At 39.7% G+C, this 19,059-nt stretch overlaps 1 protein-coding gene across 1 annotated transcript in view; it reads left to right on the top strand.

Annotated features, from left to right (window-relative positions):
- The first annotated feature begins 447 nt into the window (after positions 1–447).
- pfkl (phosphofructokinase, liver type) overlaps positions 448–19,059 on the top strand; it is a 48,328-nt gene continuing 29,716 nt past the window's right edge. Inside the window, exons 1-3 of the mRNA XM_003218369.4 lie at positions 448–668; positions 13,780–13,853; positions 15,205–15,282. Of these exons, the coding sequence (XP_003218417.2) occupies positions 563–668; positions 13,780–13,853; positions 15,205–15,282 (258 nt within the window). The 5' untranslated portion in view covers positions 448–562. The remainder of the gene's footprint in view (positions 669–13,779; positions 13,854–15,204; positions 15,283–19,059) is intronic.

The following is a 19,059-nucleotide window of genomic DNA, read 5'->3' as shown; positions in this document are numbered from 1 at the left end:
CCGCGCTCACTATAACCTGCAGTGTCCTTGGAGGGAGGGCCATCAGTGTCTCCTGAAATAGTGGGAGCTATAGCTGTTTCTGGAGACAGGAGCTTGTCCTGCCACCCTAGCAAAATACACACATACATATTTTCACTTTTATTATGTCTATAGATAATTACATTCTGTCTTTTCAGAAACTGGGTTTATGCGTCTTGAAATTGCGTTGGAATGGGATGTTAGTCAATTAATTATAATGATTGCATTTGTTGTTTGCAGAGGCATTCAGCGCTCTTTGGTTGAGAAGGCCAAAGACGTTGTAAAATTACAACTCCCATAATTTCATAGCATTGAGCCCAAACTAATTGGCAAGAACCAGCCACATTCTCCCTCCCCTGATTGAGGGCTTTCTGGCCGCACGGTGACGTCGGCGGCTACGCGAGGCAGGTGGCTCCGCCCACTGTGGGCGGGGCTATCCGTAGGGGCGGGGCTTGGGGAGCCGCGGGGTTCGGGTGCTGCTCTTGCCTGCCTCTGTCTCTCCTGTCATTCATTCTTAAAGGGGGAAATCTCTACGCTTTCGACGATGTCGGGGACCGGCCTGGGTTCGCCGGGGCTCGACCTGGAGAAGCTGCGGATGGCCGGCGCTGGCCTGGCTCTGGCTGTGCTCACCAGTGGAGGAGACGCGCAAGGTCAGTCAGAGAACACAAGGAGGACTGAGACAGAGAGGGGGGGGGCAGCCTTGCTCCTCGCGCCCCTCCCCTTTTGAAACACAGGAGCGCGTGCCGACTGCGCTCGAGACCCAGGTGTGTGTGGGGGGGGGGGGAGGAAGGTGTGCCTCGCGCTGCGAGATTGGAACGTGCGGGAGAACACGGCACGAGGCACCCGCTAGGCCTGGCCAATGGGAGGGGGAGAAGAGAGAGAGAGAGAGAGAGGGGGAGGCTCCGTGGGGAAGGGGCTCGTCCAATCGATGCCAAGGAAACAAGAGCGCGAGCCCTCCCCCTCCTCTTCAACCCGAGCCCTACTCGGAGAGAAGGAAGCCGCACAGACTGCGCATGCTCCGCCCTCAGACCCCCGCCTCTTTCCTCAGCGCCTCAGAACAAAACAGAAGCTGAGTTGAAATGAAAATAAACAAGCCCTGTCACCAGATGTTGGGGAAAAAATGTGATAGCTTTCGAGTTATGCTAACCTTGATTTTGCCATTATTATTATTGTTATTATTAATATTAGACTCATGGGGATTGGTAGATATTAATGAAATAGAACAATTAAAAACAAATTTAGATAATTAAAGACAAACTTAATGTAACAGTCTGACTGTATTATACATGTCTTTAATTATTTTTTTGTTTAAAGTACTATTTCTTCAGACTTTTTTGCTGGCTGTTTGAGAGTTTTAGCTGATTGTGTTCCAGATAACGGAGAGTGTACTTTGTTGTTGTTGTTGTTATTTCATGTTTTCTTTGCTTAAACGAGACTCAAAGCGCCTCACGGCATTATATAAGGCAGGCATGGGCAAACTTTGGCCCTCTGGGTGTTTTGGACTTCAACTCCTAGAATTCCTAACAGTCGGTAGGGACTTGAGCATCCATGGATTTTGGTATCTATGTGTGTATCCAATGTCAACAGATATTGAATGTCTGCTGGACTTCTGAGCATGTGAAAAGTGTGTTGTCTTTCCTCAGTTGAATGGGTACAGGAGGTCCTTTCAGGGGAAAAATGGAATCTCTGGGTTGCTATGAGTTTTTTGGGCTTCATGGCCATGTTCCAGAAGCATTATCTCCTGATATTTTGCTTATATCTATGACAGGCATCCTCAGAGGTTGGGAGGTGTCTCTGAGGATGCCTGCCATAGTTGTGGGTGAAATGTCAGAAGAGAATGCTTCTGAAACATGGCCATACAGCTCAGAAAACTCATAGCAACCCAGTGAAACCCTTCGACAACACAAAGATGAAGCCCTAGTGGTTAAGGGTACAATTTTAATGCAGTTTTACACGACTTTCACTGCCATGGCTCAGTGCTTGTCGCTTGAGAAGTCATCAGCACTCTTGCAGAGAAGGCAAAATAACTTTTAAAGCTACAACTCCCATTGTAGCCATTGCAGTTAATATAGTGTCGAATAACATTGATTTGACACATTGATGAACCCTTCGTCCTCTGATTCACCTCAGCCATTACACAAACTCAATAATTGCCTGTAGGCTATCTGATTATTCTTTGTTCCATTTACTTCCCCCCTCTTCCATCCAAAGTTTGACCACATGCTTTTCCAATATTTGGCCCTTAGCATTTTTTATAATTGAAAGATTGTAATCCCCAGGGTATCTCCCTTCGTAGCCAGACTTTATTCAATGTGTTGCCTTTTCCTGACAAAGGTATGCAGATCAGCAGAGTCTTCATTTACAATGCGCCCTTGGGTTTGGTTGCTGTTGCTGTTGTTGTTGTTGTTATTATTATTATTATTATTATTATTATTATTATTATTATTAACTATTTATAGCCCCACTTTTCTTCCTGTTGGGACTCAGGCAGCTAACAATCCCACACTAGACAAGTTTACAAATTGCAATACAAAAGTAAAAAACAACAACAACATAGTAACAGTATGGTAAAATCAGAATTAAAATACAACAAATACACTTAAAATGGTTCAAGGACCCCTGTAGATACCAAAATACATGGATGCTCAAGTCCCATTGTATACAGTGGAATAGTAAAATAACATGCCTTTAATAAAATGGCAAAATCAAGGTTTGTTTATTGGATTTTTAAAGCAATATTTTCAGGTTGTGGATCATTGAATTGTAAGGATTACAGGGAATATATATTCATGGGTTTGTCCTGGCTATTACTGCATGTTTTGCATGATACTTTGGGAATATACTTTGCAAGTTATTAATGCTAGAAATCTCTCATGAGGTTTGAACTACCTCACTGTGGAGTCTAATTTCTTGTCAATTGCCCTTGAATTGTCTGCTTATCTATATCATACCTAGATGACACCTGCTCTCTCTTTTTGTCTTTTGCCGATTTCAGCCTTTCTCTTGGCAAGCTAAAATGGCACCTGATTGAATATAATCTAATGTAACTGGTCCAAATTCTCTATCAAGTTACATCTGTAGAATTGAAGGTTTTTCTGTGACGGAAATTGTGTTTTCTTATTAACTTGTCAGGGGTCATATTTAGTACATCTGTGGCCATCACAGAAATTGGTTGGGAACAGACATATGGCTATTTTTGTCAGATCAATATGCTTCGACCTGTAGGGGATAAAGCTGACTTTAAAGCTGTATGTCTCAGAGAGGGGATATATCATGTCTGCCCAGACCATGAGCCTGATAAATACCCTCCCTGCCCCCACTGTGTCTCAAAGAATACTATAAAAGGGGTTTCCACCCCCAAAATTGCAAATTGGGCCCCAGGAGACTTGGAGGGTTATTGAATTTTCCTCTAAATATAATAATTCCCTGGGGCTTTAGGAGGCACCCCCAACAGGCCAAACTGGAAGAGGTTGGCTGATCACTTTTCTGTCCATTGGGGGCTTGCCTTTTTGGGAACTCAAACTCAGGGGCATAGGGGGTGCTGTCCCAAAATGTCCGGGGGGGGGGGGCAAAAGTGACCTTCCAGACCTTTGGAGGTTATCCACTCCTTTTGAGATGAATTTTGTTAACATTTTTGTATTGTTTTTACAAAGTTAGTTAAAAATGAATAAGTCTTCTCCATTGCAGTCAAGGCAACAGGTGAAAAATATTTCCCACTGTTTTGTCACTATTGATAATGAAAATAATTTGAAATACTTGTCATTATGATTTTTATGAGTTAAATTTCTTTCAAAATCATGGAATTAAAACAAAACCCAGACTGTGTCAGCTATAATGGTTCTTGGTTGGATATTATAGTCTTCCCACTTTTCAAACCCCAACTTTATCTTCTTAGCTATTCCAGTAACAAATCAGAGCAACACAAAGATATATAAAATGTGCCATAGCAAAGACAGAATCAATTTAATTTTTATCTTGCAAATAAACGTCTTTTCATTTCCCAACTGTTTCTCAGAAAAACAGAACTTCATATGTCAGTGTTCTAGAATAGCCTTTTACCCTTACACAGCTTTCCTTTTGCCCTGGTTTTGTGTTCAGTTGTTTCTGTAGTCATTTGTAATGAAATAATGTAATCTCTCTAGAATAAAAAATGATGTGACATAGACCTTGCCTATAAAGTGTAATACATTTAGGATACTTAAGATATTGCTATGTTGTCCTTGAAACCACTTCTCTCTCTGGATTACATATTTCAGAAACTTTGAACTATTATACGTATCAACAGTCAGTTAGCTAGGACTTTTTGCCCTTTTGTCCCACTAATTACTCCCTTGTCGTTTGCATCACTTGGTTTCTAATCCTCTCTGTTGATACAATTCATGATTTGTGTATAACACAAAAGCATTCCACTGCTGGGAATCCAGCTGTTCTTCAGCAGTAAGTAGATGCTTGCATTTTCAGGGGAACTATCCTAACATAAACTAGAAAAGCAAGCCATGTTGGAAGAAGTACAGTTTTGTATAACGGCTGTGATTCATGTTTAGAAAGCTTTAATCAAAATTAGGACCTACTGATAATTATTGAAGAGGCAAGTATACATTGCCTAACAAAATCCTTTAAAATTGATGGGGTTGTGATAAGTTGACAGGCAGTTGTAGGGCACACACACACACACACGGCACATATACACAGACATATATGTATGAAGCCAATTTATTAATCTAATTCCAAAAGGGAGAGATTTTCTGGTGTGGGAAAGCCTTCCATAGTTCAAGCTACCCTCAGAGAAGTTGCTGAGTTTCCATGCCAAAAAGAAAGAATGCAGTAATATCCAAAATCCTTTTCTGTGTTTGGTGTTTGGTAGGAAAACAGGAGATTTAGCACATCTGTGTGTGTGCCTTCAAGTTGCCTGTTGACCTATGGCAAGCTCATGAAACCCTTAGGAAAGGAATGCTCTGAAGTGGCTCTTCCAGTTCCTTCTTCATGAATAAAGCTTACATTATTATTATTATTATTATTATTATTATTATTATTATTATTATTATTATGTTTATTTATAATCCTGCTTTTTCTCTCCATACGGAGACTCAAAGCGGCTCACAACTAAAAGCATTTCAATACAACTTAAAATGTACAAATATTAAAACAGTATTAAACAACATTAATATTAATATGATCCAGGGTTAAACCATAAAAGCATATAAAATCACATCACACAATCACAGCAGCCCTTGATGGTCTTAAACGCTTTCATCTTTAAAAGCCTACTTGAATAAAAAGGTTTTATTTAGCTGCCGGAAGGACTGCAGGGAGGGAGGCAATTCTGGCTTCCCTGGTTAGGGAGTTCCAGAGTCGTGGGGCAGCCACTGAGAAGGCCTGCTCTCTCTTTCCCACCAACCAAACTTGAGATTTTGAAGTATGCATTTCCCTGTAATTGTGCAATCATATCCCTTTTCTTCCTTTATCTTTCAAATACTCTCTTTTTCTGTATATCTGATGTCAGAGCATAGCATCATGGAATGAGGATTATGTTCTTCCATGTGGTTTGTTTGCGTTTTCATATTTAGCTGTATGAAAATGCCACAAATTGCTGTGGATTGTTGTATGACTACAATCAAAGATAAATTAATACTGGGTTCTACTGCATATAGATTCAGAGTCGGACACGACTAGCCTTAATGTCAGGGTTAAACCTTTACCTTTACTTTTACAATGACTCTATGATAAAAGAATACAGAAGAAACATTCAAGATAAGATTAATTCATTTAGGTCCAATTATATTTGTTAAGATAATTAATACTTTTAGACAATATGATATTTTCAGTTAGCTAGAATGAATAAAGTCTTTTTATTTCATTTGGAAGGGATGAAAAATAAAGAGCTTTGCCAAGAATTGCTGTTCAAGCTTTCTTTGAACAGTGGTGCTTATTCTTAGTGGTGATGGCAGCAGTAGCATGTAAGCCCCTGAAAGTAAATTCAATATGTGTAATATAATTTGTAAAAAAAAAAAAAAAAAAACCTTCATAGATCTTCCAAACTTAATTTCTATCCCCTAGCTGCTGTTAAAGTTATTGAGTCATAATGCAACTGCAGTTACTCTGATAAAATTCCCAAATGAAAGCTGTTTATCTTTGCATTTAGTTACTGTCCATAGTACTACATGCAACAGATAAATCCACCTAAACAGGAAAGTAGGTTGGTGGAGAAGGAACACATCATTATATTTCTTACCTACTTGGAAGGCCATTTTCAGTAACTTCTTGAGAGATTATTTGTCTGGCACTCTTTGTATGCCATGGAGGGGAGGAATTCCTATAATCAACACCAGTAAACATCTATTTCTGCTTTATTGACTATTCTAAAGCCTTCGACTGTGTGGACCATAATAAATTGTGGCATGTTCTTGGTAGTATGGGGATACCAAATCACCTTGTCTGTCTCCTGAGAAATCTGTATAAAGACCAAGTAGCCACAGTAAGAACAGACCACAGAACAACAGACTGGTTCAAGATTGGGAAAGGAGTACGGCAGGGCTGTATATTTTCACCCTACCTATTCAACTTGTACGCAGAACACATCATGCGAGGTGCGGGGCTTGACAAATCCATGGCTGGAGTTAAAATTGCTGGAAGAAACATTAACAACCTTAGATGTACAGATGATACCACTCTGATGGCTGAAAGTGTGATGTCTCATGGGCCTTGTAGTGCCGTTCCTAGTACTATTGTGGCAGACGAGGAGGAAAACATGGGATTTCCACCGGTTCAGCCAGAATCGGAGCCTCTGCACCTGGAGGATGTTTGCCCTCAAGAAGTTAGCCAAACAAGCCTTGGGCAGAATTCTCCCCCGTTTTCCCGAAAGGACAATTATAATAGAGATAGAGGAGTCAGGGAGGCTAATCGCCGGAGCCTCAGAATCGCAGCCAAACAACTAGCAGATTAGGTCTGCTTCCCTAGGGAAATTCTAAGGAGTCATGCATCTGGACAGAGTTGGGTTTCGCTTCTTGTTCTCCAGGGAAAGTGTTCTGTTGGCGGGAAAACAAGAACCTATATAGGGGTTTTGCCGCAAGAGGAACCTTGCGGAGTCAATTTGATCAGCTTGTGAGAGAGATCGTGTGTGGACTTCGTATTCCTTGTTCCCTGTTTCCCGGATCTAGTTTCAAGTCTTGCCTTGACTCACGTTTTGCCACGGACCTTGCTTCATGCCACGGACCTTGCTTCATGCTTCATGTTGCCACGTTTCAAGTCTTTGATCCAGCCAAGAATCAAGCTCATGTTCTAGCTTTGTTGTCAAGCTTCAATGGACTATAAGACCTTGTCATCTCCCCACACTATTGCTTGGCAAAGTGTGTGTTTCGGTTAATGGATTATAACTTTGGACTCTAATATCTTATATTGGACAATATTTTCCTGGACTATATTTGACCTTTCCTGAAAGGTCTACTTCTGAACTATATTCTTCACTTGTTTTTATTGACTTTATATATTTCTTTAATAAAGATATTAGATAGAATCTGGTCTCTGCGCATGGTTATTGGTGCTCTGCAGCCTGGGGTCCTGACAGAAAGTGAGGAGGAGCTGAGGAGCCTTATCACCAAGATGAAAAAAGAAAGTGCAAAAGCTAGGTTGCAGTTAAACATCAAGAAAACCAAGATTATGGCAACCAGACTGATTGATAACTGGCAAATAGAGGGAGAAAACATGGAGGCAGTGACAGACTTTATATTTCTAGGTGCAGATGCAGACTGCAGTCAGGAAATCAGAAGACGTTTACTTCTTGGGAGGAGAGCAATGGCCAACCTTGATAAAATAGTGAAGAGCAGAGACATCACACTGGCAACGAAGGTCTGCATGGTGAAAGCAATGGTAATATCCATAGTAACCTATGAATGTGAGAGCTGGACCATAAGGAAGGCTGAACAAAGGAAGATAGTGCTTTTGAACTCTGATGCTGGAGGAAAATCCCGAGAGTGCCTTGGAATGCAAGAAGATCCAACCAGTCCATCCTCCAGTAAATAATGCTCGGCTAATCACTGGAGGGAAGGATATTAGAAGCAAAGATGGCCACATCATGAGAAGACAGGAAAGCTTGGAAAAGATCATGATGCTGGGGAAAATGGAAGGAAAAAGGAAGAGAGGCCGACCAAGGGCGAGATGGATGGATGGTATCCTTGAAGTGACTGGCTTGACCTTGAGGGAACTGGGGGCAGCGACGGCGGACAGGGAGCTCTGGTGTGGACTGTTCCATGAGGTCACAAAGAGTCGGAAACGACTGAACTAATAAAGAAGAAGAAGTAAACATAAAAATACTTGCTAGTGGCTACTAGATATCTAGCAGGGGGAAAAAACTCTTAGAAACTAGTAACTTCTGCGGGCTTATTTAGAAGACGATGTGCACATACGCCATCTGTGAAGCATTTTCTGAACTTGTCCATCTTGTACAAAACATCATTTCAGATTCAGTTTTGACCAACTTAGAATCATAGAATAGAACTTAGTTTAAGTGATATTTTCTTGCTGTCTTGTTTCAAGTCATTTCCAGGTTATGGTGGCCCTAGGGTTGTGTGGTTTCTTGGCAAGATTTGTTCAGAAGTTATTTACCTTTGACTTCTTATGAGGGTTTTTTTCCATATCAAGGGCGACTTGAGAAACTTCAAGTCACTTCTGGTGTGAGAGAATTGGCCATCTGCAAGGACATTGCCCAGGGGACGCCCGGATATTTTGATGTTTTTACTATCCTTGTGGGAGGCTTCTCTCATGTCCCTACATGGAGCTGGAGCTGATAGAGGGAGCTCATCTGCGCTCTCCTTGGGTTGGATTCGAACCGGCAACCTTCAAGTCAGCAATCCAACCTTCAAGTCATCAGTCTTGCTGGCACAAGGGTTTAACCCACTGTGCCATCGGGGGCTCCATTCCTATGAGGGTAAAAGTGTGATTTGCCCAATGTCACACAGTGGCCAAGCAGGGATGTAAACTTGGTCCTGAGAGTCTTTGTGCAACATTCAAAACATTATACAAAGCTTGCTCTATTAAATTATATTATCTCAAATTGTACAGGGCAATTCAGACATAAAATATGAAAGTGCCCAGGCATTGCCAGTATTAGGGGCAGATGAGGAGTTGTGTGATGTTCTGCTCCCAGATCCTCTTCACATTTTAGTCAGTAACATTTAGTTGATATTTTTCTTCATCTTGTGATCTCCTGATCAGATCCAGGAATGCATATTCTTGGTTTGGTTTAGTTTTTTAAAAGTGTTTTTACAGACGCTATAAGCATTTTAGAGTTCTGTGCTAAAGGCTCAGTTCAGTGTCTTCTGGCATGGCTGTGGTATATTATAGAAGTCAGCATCTTCATGAATACTTTGCACTTCTGGGAAGAAAGATATAAAAATGAAGAGAGCACAGTAGGGTTTTGACAAGAACTGGATGTATGTAACTGATGTAGCTAGCTGATGAGCAAAGTGTAGTATGGTGACACCTAGCCAGATGGCCTCGGACAGATGGCTAGTCGTCATTACTGCCTCTAATCAGTTAAGTCACTGTGTATACTGTAACACATCTAATCCTAATGTTTTACAACTGACTCAAGCTGTTTTGAACTGAAGTAGTGTTACACTGTGCCTCCCTAACCTTCAACTTGGTACAAGCTCTTTTTCACAGTAGAAAACCTTTGTATCCTGAATAGATAGGCAGGGGTTCCACATAATTGAACAGTGATTCTGTATGGTTTTCAGAGATTTGTGTTTTTTCCACATTGATTTTGATACTTTTTGTTTGGTTTTATTTACGCCTCTCTTAAGTTTCCTGTTTAATGTATACTTTACCTTTCATATTGCAATACGAAAGGTAAAGTATACACCATGTCATTTAGATGACTGGGAGTTGGTACAACACCTCAACCCAGAGATTACTCACATTACAAGAAGTGCTGCTTGGGAGTTGTTTTAAATAATGAACCTAAGAACTTTAGCCTGAGGTCGCAGACATGAAGTTCAGAGGCAAGCTAGCAATTTGTACTTGGGTGCAGAAATGTCACTACTCCCAGACAGTATTTAGTGCATCTGAAGTTATAGCTGCTTTGTTATGCATTTGGAAATAAAGAAGTCCCAATTCATATAGTATGATCTGGTGGTTCTTAGAATTCATCTACACTGCGGAATTAATTTAATTTTACACCATTTTAACCATCATGGCTAAATGCTATGGACTTATGGGAGTTGATGTTTTACAAGGTCTTTAGCCTTCTCTGACAAATAATGCTGGTACCTCACCAAGCTACAGTTCCCCCACTTCCTTAGGATTGAGCTATCACAGTGAAGGTAGTGCCAAACCGTATGAATTCTATAGTATAGATGCACCCTCAATGTGCATTTGGATTCTGTATAGTTTTTTTTTTTTTTACAATAAACATATAACTGGGTCTTCTCATTTCTTCAGCTAGTGGAGAAGTGAAAGTGAGTGGGGGGTGGAATAAACTTTGGAGCACCTGAATATGGAGACACCTATTCTGAATCGGTATGGTTCATCTGACAAGTAATATTTGGCATCTTGAAAGACAGGCAAATGAACACACTCCCTACAACTTGGCTAGTCTGCTGTTCCTACTTTTACCATTTCCCCCAAACTCCTGCAAGTGGTTTACAGTATATGCTTCCCCTCTGCACTATAGATTGATCTGTAGTGAGTGTGGAAATAATTGGAAAGGCTTGTTGAATCTTTTCCTCTCAGAGAAAAATATATATTGGATATTTCGCAGTCACACCAATAGCATGCTCAACCATACCCTTAAAAAAGAAAATGGAGAGAAAAATGAGACAGCAGTGGTGGTCAAATAATTTTAGAAGTAAGCTTTTTTTGTGATAGAACAGTGGGTTGCAGAGGCAGAAGTCTTAACCATAACATAAATTCTAAAGCCCATACCATGGTAATGTCATTTTAGTAGACAAAAGGCAGAGAAATGCCTGTACCAGCTTTCAAAAATACATTTCCTCATCAGACAAGGATGTTTTATTTTAGAGAGAGAGAGAGACTGAGTTAGCATCACATAGTCTACATGTTATTCTGAGATGGTCCATGAGGAAATGTCTACAGACTATCAAATTAGGCAAATCAGGGCCCATACCTTATGGGCCTAGGTCTGCTAGGAAGAACAAAAGCAATAATAAAAGAATAAAATTTGATTATCCATTTGATAATACATCTCGGATAAAATGCGAACTCATTGCATATATGTGGTCAGCAGGAAACAGTCTTACCTGACTGTCTCACGAAGGTATGATAGGAATTTCTTGGAAATGTGCCCAAGAAAATTCGGGTTAAGCTGTAAACAAGTGCACTCGCCACTTTTCAGATGTACGTAGAATGTGCTCCCTTTGGTTAAATATTATCTTTTAACCCAACAGTAGCTGCATGTTCACATCACTTTCTGACTGGTCCTTGATTGACTTCCCACCATTTGGAATAAGAGGGCGAAGCTGCCTGTTCAGTATGTTGTAAAACGTAGAACTTAGTGTTCAAGAAATCTTTGAACAGAGACCTTCTGAGCTCATTATGAACAAGACATTGTTTCCATCATTGGGATGGCTGTTCACACATTGTGTTTCAGTCAGACTTTCTTGGTTGTAGAATGGAGCTCTCTGATGACGAATTTATTTTGTACTTGCCCTGACTCATTGAAAAAATACTGTGGATGGGTGACAATCCTAGATGCTATTATTTTCCATTTGTAACCTGTATTTCTCCACCTCCATTGTTTTTGTTCTCACCAAAATCAGTCAAGGAGGAAAAAATGAATAGCTATACAACTCCTTTTTTATTGCTGATGCTACCAGCATCCAGTAATATTGAAGAGCAAGCTGGAGAAGGAAGAAAGGAACAAGGAGAGAAAAGAGGAATGAGGAATGCCCATAACAGAGAGACATAAGAAATGACACTGTTTGCTCAATCAAGTAAACCACGGAAAATTGTCATCTTGCAAAACTAGAGCAGAAAGAGGCCTTTTGGTGAAATTGTTCATCAACTTTTCTTGACTTCCATTAAACCTTCTCTTATTAGATTGGTATTTAAAGGAAAGAGGTGAAACAAGCATTTCAGTTTTTCTGTAGTGAAGGAAACATAATCAGTGGAACCAATCTGTATGGTCTCATAGTTTAGATCCCAAATCAGCCATTTCCTAGTTTGATAGCATTAGACATTCAAATAATTTATATACTTTAGATTGTAGCCCCACAACTTCGTCTACAAAATGTGGACAAAAGGACTTTTCCCATTACAATCATTATTACATTTTCTCAAATAACATAAGTGGAACCATTTGAGTATTTCAGGAAGGCAATGTGTAAACACAGTTATGAGAATCACATTAAGAAACGGCATGTGATTTTCATTTGTAAAATTGTCCTGTAGGGGCAAAGATGCGTTGGTACTCCTACGATCCCACTGAAGGCAGGAGCACCCCGTTGTGAACAGGATGAGATGAGGAGGGACACCACAAAGTTGAATCTCCAAACTGCATAAGCTTTTTATTGTGGGCCAACGCAATGATGACAAAAGGTTTTGTCGCAAGTTGGTTACAATGGCTTTATATCAATGTTACAGAATGTTACAAGAATGTCCTCATTGGTGTACAAAGATCAATTATCCCATTGGTCCATGGGATTTACAGTCTCACTTAAAATCACATCCCTCTCAGTCAACATGCCACAAGTTTGGCCATGTAATGTTTTTTTTAAAAAATGTTAATTAAGCTTGAGTTCCAGTAGATCTATTTTCCCAGTTGTAGTTTTGCTATAGATTCTAAACACTGTCGCTTCCTTTCTAATCCGGAACTAGTGTGGCTAGAAAAACTCTTTTCCTCTGGGTTGCTGTGAGTTTTCTGGATTTCCGAAAGCCTTCAACAGCACATTTTTCTTTGTTCATTTCTTGCTTAGTAGTTATAAATCTGCTGTTTTCAGAAAAGTCAGATGCCTTAGTTTATAAATTTTTAATTAAAATGGTTTCTTTATACTACAGATTTTCCCTTTAGAGGGGTAGGCAGGCTGAACAATTTGTGACATTTATTTTTGGCACCTGTTATTAAATAGAACAATGCAGTCATGTTGAATTACTCAGAGAATAACCTTATATTATACATTCCTGAATATGCTGTGATATCTTTCGAATCTCATACATATTTCTTAATTTCTTATCAATATTGTTTATTGATTTCCATTTTGTTACTATTAACCTTTCATTGTAAGGAGTATTTATCATTTTGCTGACATGCTACTCTGAGCTGCCTTAGCAAAGCAATCCTTTATTGTTGTTATTGTTATTAACTGCTATCAAGTCAATTTCAATTTATGGTAAACCCATGAATGAGAGATGTCACAGTCATCATCAATAGGTCTGTTCAGGTCTTGCAGACTCAAGGCCACAATATTATTATTTATTTATTTATTTACATTATTTATATTCTGCCCTTCTCACCCTGAAGGGGACTCAGGGCGGATCACATTACACATATAAAGCAAACATTCAATGCCTTTAACATAGAACAAGGACAAGACAAACATAGGCTCCGAGCTGGCCTCGAACTCATGACCTCTTGGTCAGAGTAATTTGTTACAGCTGGCTGGCTGCTCACCAGCCTGCGCCACAGCCCGGGCCCAATAATAATAATATGCCAATAATCTACAACCAAGTTTGTTGCTGATAAAAAAGTGCAAAACATTGGGCCTGATTGGCTCAAGCTGCTGCTAATGTTGTGTTCCATCTCTCTAGGTATGAATGCTGCTGTTCGAGCTGTGACTCGTATGGGGATATATGTTGGAGCTAAAGTGTTCCTGATCTATGAGGTTCATTTTTTTATTTCATTTCTGTATGAATAGTACAGCTTGTTTTGTTTGTTTTTTTTAAAAAAAATGCTGCACTGATTCTGGGGAATTGTGAGTGTGTATGGATAACAGTAAAGCCTGAATCTACATATTTAATTATCTACATATTTAATTTATAGAGAGAGAGAGCAAGGCTACTTTCTGCCCTACCCACTAGCCATATCCATCCATGTCTTGAATGTACTGGGTGTGCAGAATGCATGCACATAAAATCCAATGCAACGCCAATCCCTAAGTATTTGTTAGAAAATCAACTGAGATTTAGAATGATGCATGCAGGATTTTATGCATGCACATCCTATTCAAACCTTTTGGCATCGGAATTAGGCCATGTATGCTTGGATGGAAGAGAGGAAGACACAGATTTTTATCCCCACCACACATAGAAATAAAATAATAAAGAAGAAAATTTTAAAAACTTACTTGTTTGAATACTTGTGTGAATACTGGCCGTATTAACTAGGGGATTATTTATGACTAAAGGATTATGAGAGCAATGACTGAAAAAGTAACATTTCCAAGCTCTGATACACAGGGACTCCAACTCTGACAGGCTTTTGTTGATGTAATGCTGCAGTTTCTTTCATTAAAAATCAGTGTGCAGAAACTTGCCCTAGCAAATTGTGTAATTGAGAAGTATAATTGACAACTTTGTTCCCTTTTCCCATCTAGAAAAGTGAATTCTGCAAATTTTCCGCAAGTAGTATTAGTATTGTTAAGTATTTTGTTAACTTAAGTATAAAAACTTGGGTGAGTCTGAAGGCCAACTTTTCTGAACTTGGGACCATCTGGAGGCTATCTGGAGTAACAAAAATCCTCCCCGAAAGAAACAAAATGTAAAACCAGAAGTTATTTGAAGTCCACTTCTTGATTACAAAAATTGATATTTCTTATTCGTGGCCTCTGTGATTCATACAAATTGGTATTTTGCACCTGCTCAGAGCAGTTTTGAAACCTTCTAGAATTCCAGAGATCCATTTTGCTGGAAATCACCCATTTGTGTAATTTCACAGATGAATACTTGAAACACAGTTTCAGGTAGGAAACCTATCCCTTTATGATAGAGTGCATAAGGGGGCTATTGAAAGGGATAATTGATCCACACCCGTTCTCCCTTTTTTGTCTAGAAAAATGTAATCAGGAGGTCTGGAGGGATTGAAGCCCACACCCTTGGGGAGTGCTTGCAACACCACAGCTATATTTTATCCACCCTAATATTCCATGTTCAGGATATTACGTTTAAAGAACCATGGAGCAAACATTCTAGGTACAATACTGACTTCACATGTATGTCTTTCTTTCCTCTCTGCAGGGTTACGAGGGGCTGGTGGAAGGTGGTGATAATATCAAGCAGGCAGACTGGCTGAGTGTGTCCAACATCATTCAGTTGGTAAGGCTTGGAAAATAATCCTTTTTGACATTTTTCTGGGATGGTAAACTGGCCTTACTATGTTTCTGGTCTTAGATCTGGCTGTGGTCACACATAGCTTCTGGAATACAGAAATTTGTTTAGTTATCCAGCCTGCTTGGATTAGGTGTAAATATCTGAGTTTAGGTGTAAAAGACACATACCCTCACTTCTCCCCCCCCCCCCAATTCTCTCTAAGCAGAAACATTTTGGTCTATTTTGGTTTATGGAACAGATATAGAGATACTATAGAAAAACAGTAGTAGAATAGCAATATAACTTGACAAGCTCCTTAGGTGCTCATTTGTCAGATGGCAATTTATGGCCTGATTAAATTCCTGTGCTTACCTATGTTGTTTTTCAATCACAATGCTGATTTAGATTCTCAGTCATGTTAGGGAGTTAACCTTCTACCATATGGAGATTATGTGTCCCTTCAGATAAAGGTGGGATGCCAGTCCCATGTGCCCTAGCCAGGATAGACATTTATATGAACTAATGGGTGTTATCCCTTCACAACTGCCAAGGTGCATTAACCACTTCTGTTCTGGAAGATTCCACATGGGAAGAAATGAAATAGATATTAGTTGGAGGAAAAGTCTTCATGTATGTGAATTCAGAATATAGAGTGTAGCTAATACACAATCATAATAACCAAACATTGTAGAATTGTACAGGCATTCCCAGGGTTACAAACAAGATAGGTTCTGGAGGTTTATTTTTAAGTTCAATTTGTATGTAAATTGGAACAGGTACTAAAGCCTTTTTTTTAGTTTTGGATAGCATAGGGAAGAGTTAACATCCCTGTAATGTTTGTTTTGCTGCCTGTGCCCCTGTTTAGAAGATTTCACCCCACTTTCTGTCCCTGTGACAACTGGATTTTGAAAAAAGCAGATTGTCATGGAAACGGATTGGTAATAAAGCTTCAGTGGAGACACGCTTTTCCCATGATAACTCTTACAAGAGTGAATTTCTCTTCATAGAAATAGATTTTCTCTCATTTACTGTTGTCTCACCCCCGTTTGTAACTAGGAGTCAGATGTAAGTCAGATGTTTGTAACTCAGAGACTGGCTGTACCGGAGAGCACTTGTTTGTTATTAATTAAGCTCCTATACTAAACTGGCTAACTGGTTGAATTTCAGTTATAGCCTATATTGGTTGTCACTAAGAAACCTTAAAAAATTACCATGTGAGTGAGCAGTACACAGATATGCATAACCCGTCTCCCCCCCCCCTCTTTGTGTGAGCATGTAAATAAAGAAGGGGATTGTATTGTGTTGTGGATGAACACAAGAAGTATCTAGCTGGGATTAATATGCCAGGAATGCCACAATTACAGTAACTAATCCCATACTGAAAACATGTCATATACCAATCAGTAACTTTGTTTGCTGCCACTACTGTAAATAATTCATATGTATGAACCAGAGAAGAATGTAATAGATTGTAGTACAGAGGGTGGATTATTTAAAAGACTTGATAGATACACTTCTAGTCTCTTAGCAACCGCTTGGGTCATCTTCCTTTACATTCCTCTGTGTTTCACTCCATAGAATGTGCAAGTAGCATAGGGATCAACATTTTCCAGTAGCCACAGATCATTGTGCCCTATATTAATACATGACAATGACATGAATGCATGTGTTTGTGTCACTACCATTACAATGTGATTGTTCACATTTTTTCCATATCCGCAATGGGTCCAGGAAGAAAACACACCCGTTGTAAGACAGCAATGCTGATCTGCCTAAAATCCGACACTGTGGGACCTTATTTATTTATCGTGTTAGAAGTGAACTGTGGCAACTAGGAAAGCAATTTGACTGACTTCAGGGACTCTTATTGGTCTCTCACAATAAAGGAAAGTAACAAGGGAGGCACTTTTTTTCTAGATTTCATACTGTTCCTTTAGAAATGTCTTTAGCTACATCTGTGACCAATAGGCAAAGATTCACCAAGACAGGAGATGACCAAGGGGAGGGCATTCACCTTGGAAAATAAAGATATGTGCCAGGAAGAGCTGCTCCCTTCCTGGTAGACTTGGTATATCTGTCAGAGAACAGGACAGATATGACTGGGTACATCACATCACATAAAACCTACTATTCCAGTCATAACAGGAAAAGCTAAAATGACCAGCCTGTCAGATCCTAGCTTCTCATAGCAAATGGGGGAAACATGGTTCATGAGCCCTGCCTGATTGAGTGGTGGTGGTGGTGGGGAAAACAACAGAATTCCAGTTTCAGAGGTAATGAGGTGTGAATACTTTGGCCCTTCTGATCTTTTGTCCTACATGATCAGCCCTTTCCATTACAGCCTATTTTCAGTGCATTCTGAGAAATGAAGTCCAAAATATTTGAAGAGTCAAAGGTACAGCACACTACTTTCTTTGATTTTTATCTGCTGTCATGAAGAGAATATTAAGTGTGTTGCATGCACCAGCAAGGTTGTTCATTATGGTTTGCCAAATCAGGATTCCTATCACAGTATGCATCTGAATTAGATAATTCCAGATCAGAATGGCTAGCCTCATTAACAAAAGGTATTTAATATCTCAAGCAGGGATATTTCATATTCTATATACCTGCTGTGGACCTGTGGATGACATGTATAGCTTCAGCTTCACAGCAGTTAGTAAAAGATCATCTTCCTAAGGGAAAGTACACAGAAGAGTTGAAAGATGAAAGATAACAGGCCTCAAGGATAATTCTCCCAATTATATGGTTTCATATTGTTTCCTCAATATATATTCAACACAACTCTCCTGAGCAGAAGTAATACATGCTTTCTCATTACTGGCATACAATAATATCAACTTGCGCTCTCTATCTCGAGACCCCTTTTGATTTCAACTGACATCTTGACATGATTAACCATTTTTTTTCCCATTCACCCCATTTCGAAAGTCCGATGGCAGCTTTGTAATTGTTTTATTTTTTTTGTACGTGGTATAACTATAATCATGTCAGCCAACCCCAAATGGTATAGAATAATTTGCGATGGCACAATTTGAAAATAGTTGTGACATGTGAAGCCAATGTTTATGTTATTGAGATGTTGCTAAATTAACTTTTTTCCCTCTTCAGGTTCCAGAAAGGGTGTTTTGTTACAGAGATGATCTTCAGGGCCTTTGCCAGTTTTTAGATCAGATCCCCAGCTGGCGTAGGTCTATAAAAAGTGCAAATTAATGGCAGCTGTCTCTTCCCCACTCCAGGTAACATGAAACAGTGTCACTGTACTAAATGTACATCACAGGTTCTGATGAGTGGGAGGGCTTGGTGCCCCTTATGAACATTGTGAGGTGACACTTCTGTTTGAATTAATTGATGGCAAACACACCAATTTTAACCTAGTTGGAAAGTGAGCATCAAGACCACTTTTTGCCCGATGAGTAGAAAACACATGTGCTGTCAGGTGACAACAAAATATACACACATTGGCCATGTTCATAAGTCAAGAAGGCCAGTGCATAACTGCTACCAGATGATTACCACTGAAGCTGCTCTAGGGGTTTGATCAATTTTGGCTCACCTGATTAAGTTGGACTGCAGCTCACCTAATCTCTCACCTTTGGTTATGCTAGCCAGTATTGATGGGAAATTCAGTCCAACGTCATCTAATATTCTTCCCACCCTGAAGCTAAGTAAACTGGACACTATTTGTGGTGACTTATGAACGAGAAGCATGGACTTAACTGTTTCCAGACAACTAAATCATGGTTCCGATTCAAGATAGAGTTCCCAGTTTACTTGTCACAA

This window comes from Anolis carolinensis, chromosome 3, assembly GCF_035594765.1.
Source record: "Anolis carolinensis isolate JA03-04 chromosome 3, rAnoCar3.1.pri, whole genome shotgun sequence".
NCBI lineage: Eukaryota > Metazoa > Chordata > Lepidosauria > Squamata > Dactyloidae > Anolis > Anolis carolinensis.
This window is presented reverse-complemented; position numbering and strand designations above follow the sequence as displayed.